The 5,025-nt window shown below is 41.9% G+C and overlaps 1 protein-coding gene across 35 annotated transcripts in view; it reads right to left on the minus strand.

Annotated features, from left to right (window-relative positions):
• Nucleotides 1–5,025, minus strand: part of LOC102290299 — a 61,294-nt gene that overhangs the window by 45,261 nt on the left and 11,008 nt on the right. For 16 of the 35 annotated variants that reach the window (XM_042215268.1, XM_042215269.1, XM_042215270.1 and 13 more), the window contains exons 5-8: nucleotides 1,539–1,961; nucleotides 1,029–1,436; nucleotides 477–884; nucleotides 53–307 (exon numbers count right to left, since the gene is read on the minus strand). In XM_042215268.1, coding sequence (XP_042071202.1) covers nucleotides 53–307; nucleotides 477–884; nucleotides 1,029–1,436; nucleotides 1,539–1,961 — 1,494 coding nt within the window. Of the gene's footprint in view, nucleotides 1–9; nucleotides 308–476; nucleotides 885–1,028; nucleotides 1,437–1,538; nucleotides 1,962–5,025 lie in introns of all 35 variants that reach the window. The other 19 variants (XM_042215279.1, XM_042215278.1, XM_042215280.1 and 16 more) reach the window with 8 other exon arrangements.

The raw sequence follows: 5,025 nt of genomic DNA on the forward strand, positions 1-5,025 counted from the left end.
TTTCAGCACTTCCAGGAGGATGGAGGTCTTTCTCTCTGAGAGGTTTATGAACCAGACTGCAGGAGCTGACTGGAAAACTGACTGTAATGATGGAAGGACACTCAAGCCTGTTTTCATTGTATAATAGTACAGGTCCATTAGGAAATCACACCATATCTCCTGCAGAGGGAGATTTTTATATGTGCACACTGATGATAACAGCTCCAGTTTCTTCTCTCCTGTCTGCTGTTCTCGCTCTGCTGCTGCACAGAACAGATCCCCAAAGAACCTGACTGCTTCTGATGATTCTGATGATGTAGTACTAAAACTGAAATCAAGAATATCAGCACATTTCATGAAAACTGTAGTATGAAAGTGAGTTGAAATATTTAATGCTTCTAGTATGACATTTCGTACCTTGTTCTGTTAACCGAAATGCTGAAGTACATCAAAGAGACTCTTATGAAAACATAAAAGCATAAAAGCTAATACTTTACCTGAGCTGTGAGATATACGGCAGACACTGAAGGAAAGTCCTCCCTTCATTTTCCTCATGTGACCAGCCTGTGAGATTCAGCTGTTTCTTCTCTGGTTGGAGTTTCAGCACTTCCAGGAGGATGGAGGTCTTTCTCTCTGAGAGGTTTATGGACCAGACTGCAGGAGTTGATTTGAAAACTGACCACAAGGGTGGAAGGACACTCAAGCCCATTTCAAGCACACTGGGGTAGAGGTCAAGTAGAAGATCACACCACTTCTGTTTAAGAGTGAATGTTTGATAGCTGCACATTGATGATAACAGCTCCAGTATCTTCTCTCCTGTCTGCTGTTCTCTCTCTGCTGCTGCACAGAACAGATTCACAAAGAACCTGGTTTCTTCTGAAGGTTGTGAAGCCTGAGGCTTGAAACTGAAATTAAGGCAATATATATATGTTTTCAATGACAATCTGATAGCTTCTTTAAATGATGTTAATGTTCTTGGAATATTTAAATCTGCATAAGGAAGAAAACACCAAAGAGAAACACAAATAAAAAAAATGCTGACAATTTACCTGAGTTCTGTGATATAAGGCAGACACTGCAGGAAACTCCTCATTTCACTCTCTTCATGTGAGCAGCCTGTCAGCTCTCCTTGTTTCTTCTCTGGTTGGAGTTTCAGCACTTCCAGGAGGATGGAGGTCTTTCTCTCTGAGAGGTTTATGGACCAGACTGCAGGAGCTGACTGGAAAACTGACTGTAATGATGGAAGGACACTCAAGCCTGTTTTATTCTTATAACAGTACAGATCAAGCAGTAAATCACACCATATGTCTTTAAGAGGGAATCCTTTGTATCTGCACACTGATGATAACAGCTCCAGTATTTTCTCTCCTGCCTGCTGATCTCTTTCTGCTGCTGCACAGATCAGATTTCCCAAGAATCTGATTTCCTCTGAAGGGTCTGATAACCGAGAAATGAATCTGAAATCATACAGATTCTAAATATAATACATAATATTTTTGTAGGCATACAATAATTAGATTGAGCAGCTGCTAACTTAAATAGATATCCAACATATTTACCTGAGCTGTGAGATATAAGGCAGACACTGCAGGAAACTCCTTACTTCACTCTCTTCATGTGAGCAGCCTGTCAGCTCCACTTGTTTCTTCTCTGGTTGGAGTTTCAGCACTTCCAGGAGGATGGAGGTCTTTCTCTCTGAGAGGTTTATGGACCAGACTGCAGGAGCTGACTGGAAAAATGGCCTCAAACCCTGAAAGTCACCTAAAAACTCTTTGCTATTCACATATTGAAACAAATCAAGAAAGATGTTGTCTAAGTCCGTTTTAACAGGAAACAATGGGAGGAGCGTCTTCACTACATTGTAGAAGTTTGGTCCATCATGAAGTGCTGCTTTCAGGCATAAATCCATGAACAGCCTCTTCTGCTCCCTCTCCAGTGTCCCATGGTACTTCTCCTGGCTCCATGAAACTGGACCTCTGAAGCTGAACAAGAGAATTTCACATGTACAAACACATTTGTCTTAATCTTAATCTTAAAAAAAATAATACAATTTACAGCAGGGAAGAGACACAGGGTCCGTGCCATGCTGTAGTACAAATAGGTAACCACAACATTTATGATGGATATTTTGTGCAGAATGTCAGTGCTTGTACAAACCGAATTCTAATAAAGCTATGATGCTGTGTGACATATAAATACAAACAGAGTAAAATGATTTGCGAATCTCATGAAGCAGTATTTTGGTCATCGTAGAACATTAAAAAAAAACATATCAAATGTTGAAAATGAATTTGATGGGAGCAAAATGTCTCCAAAAAGTTGGGATGAGGCCATGTTTACCACTCTGTAGCACCCTCTCTTCTTTTATCAACAATCACTAAACACCTGGGATCTGAGGAGTGTGGTCCCAGTCCTGCCTGATAGAGGATTCAAGCTACTCAATAGTTCTTTTCATTTTGTTGTGTGTCAACTGGTGAAAGGTCTGTACTGCCAGCAGGCCAGTTCACCACCTGAACTATTCTACTATGATGCAGTATCTGGTTTAGCATTATCTGACTGAAATATGCAGGGCCTTCCCTAAAAAAGGTCATTGTCTTTAGTTTAAAGGCATATATAATATGCCTTTAAACTTAATACTTAATATATATAATATATATATTGCTCTAAAACCTGTTTATAAGTTTTAGCAGTGATGATGCCTTTCTGCTTGAGCAAGCTGCAGATTCCATGCAGCTCTATACTGTCAGAGATGCAGGCTTTTGAACAGAGGACTAAGTACTTTAGTCCAGAGGATGAGGGTCCAAATTTTCTAGAGAAGACAGCAATGTTTCTGGAGCAGTGTTTCATGTTCTCATATGTCTTCTTTACACGATCTTATATGAGCTTTAGCATGTGGAGTTAAACCTGATATCATGGTAAAGTGTGTAATAGACATGGCGTTCCACTACACATATCCTAATGTGTCACATTTTCCCTCTCCAAAGTGTGAAATGGGCACACATGCAGAAGTTCCAGTACCAGCAGGGGGAAATAATATATTAAACAATATTTCTATTTATACCTTATATATAATCTTATTTTTGTCGGTCACAATATATTAAATATAACTTATTTTTAAATCATACATGTTAAAATCAGACATTTTTTTTAGATTACTGCTCCTTAGTGTCTGACTCACTCACTCCCCCTCCCATCCTTCTCTCTCACATCAACACACAGCCTCTGAGGCCATCTTGTAGCTTAAACAAGCCGCTCCATATGAAATGTCAGTGAGATGCCTGTTATTAGAATCATTTCGTAGATGATATTTTCTTTTTCATTATACTGGTTAAATTTAGACCTAATTATATTTTTATTTTAATGTATTTTAATTAAGTGTGGTTAAATATCAGTAAAACCATGTATAAATTATGAGTTTGTGTTTAACAATTACAAAATACTTTATACAATTTCTCTCATTCAGAATCATGTATAATGATGGGCTGGCGACACATTTCTTTTCATTTCGAATTTCTGCAACCAGTTTCACACACACACAGGTCCTTATCGGCCAAGGGTGAAACTTCTCTCCCCCCCACCCCCACCCCCACCCCCCCCATCCTCTCTGACAGTGTAGCAATCACAATTGTTGTCTGAAGCCTAAAAAATGTCAAGCAGATTTATTTTCACTACTGAAGCATTTCAACATTTGCTATAATGGTCCACTTGGTAGTCATATTTTATTAGAACTTTACTAGGATTCTTTTATTTTGAGTTATTACAACCATAATGGACAAGACAGGGGGATGGAAAAGAAAAACAAGAAAGAAACACCGGGGAGAAAATTAATAGAAAGAGAGGGAGAGAAAAATAGAGGAGAAAAAGATGGATAGAGAGAGAAAGAGAGAGAGAAAACACTGATAATCTGCACCTGTTGAAAAGAAAAGTAGAAGAAGCTGGTGTCAGCACTGCTCCTCCCAAGAACCCTCAATTTAAAATTGGCACCGGCAACAAGTTGTCGAATAAAACTGAAACACAGCTAGCCATGTGATTGAGCGGGCGGATGGAAACAATTAGTGATGGGGAGAAAAGGACCCAGATGCAAAACCCCTATGAGTGAAAGACCTAGGCAACAGCTGACCCTGCCTGGGATAGGGTCAAAGGGGCCCCACCCTGCTGCAAGGCACAGGGAATATGCATAAAGGCGAAAGTTGAATCCATGGGGTCTGGCCATACAAAGCTCACAAAAAGAACATGTGCTCACCCTTCTGTAGGGCCAACCATCTACATCACTGAAGGAGTCAGATGCAGTGTGTGCTGGGCGGCTGCAAGGCGTGGAGACATTGGCAAACCGATCCCCAGCTACCAAGACTAGCCAGTGGGACATGAAAAGTCACGTCTCTGGTGGGGTAAGGATGCTGAATAAGTGCATGAGGCTGAGAGCTACCGGCCAGATATAGTCGGGCTCACCTCAACACATGCCTTGGGCTCCAGAGCCAGTCACCTGGAGAGGGGCTGGACTGTCTCAATCTGGAGTTGCCTTTAATGAGAGGTGGCAGACTGGGGTGGGTTAGTATGTTCTCTGCGTGCTGCCTGTACATTGGAGTTTTTCCTAATGGATGAGAGGGTCTGGTTCCCTACACCTTTGCTCGGGAAACAGGTCCCGATTATGGTCTGCACGTACAGTTCAGAGTACCCAGCCTTCTTGGAGTCCCTATGTGGGGTCTTTGAGGGTGCTCCACCTGGGGACTCTGTCGTCCTAGTGTGATACTTCAACATTCATGCAGGCAACAACAGTGAGACATGGAGGTGTGTGACTGGGGGAAATGACCTGCCAGTTCTGAACACAAGCGGTGTTCTCCTAGTGGACTTCTGTGCAGACCACAGTTTGTCCATAACAAACACCATGTTCGACCATAAGGGTGTCCATAAGTGCACGTGGGACCAGGATACTCTAGGCCACAGGTCAATGATCAATTAGATTTGATTTGATTCTCACTCCTTGGCGGCCGACTCACTCCTTGGCGGCCGCTTATCGGGGCCTGGAGCCTGGGGCTCGCTCGGGCC

Source organism: Haplochromis burtoni, unplaced genomic scaffold, assembly GCF_018398535.1.
Source record: "Haplochromis burtoni strain Fernald_Lab_line unplaced genomic scaffold, NCSU_Asbu1 Contig_692, whole genome shotgun sequence".
In the NCBI taxonomy this organism is placed as follows: domain Eukaryota; kingdom Metazoa; phylum Chordata; class Actinopteri; order Cichliformes; family Cichlidae; genus Haplochromis; species Haplochromis burtoni.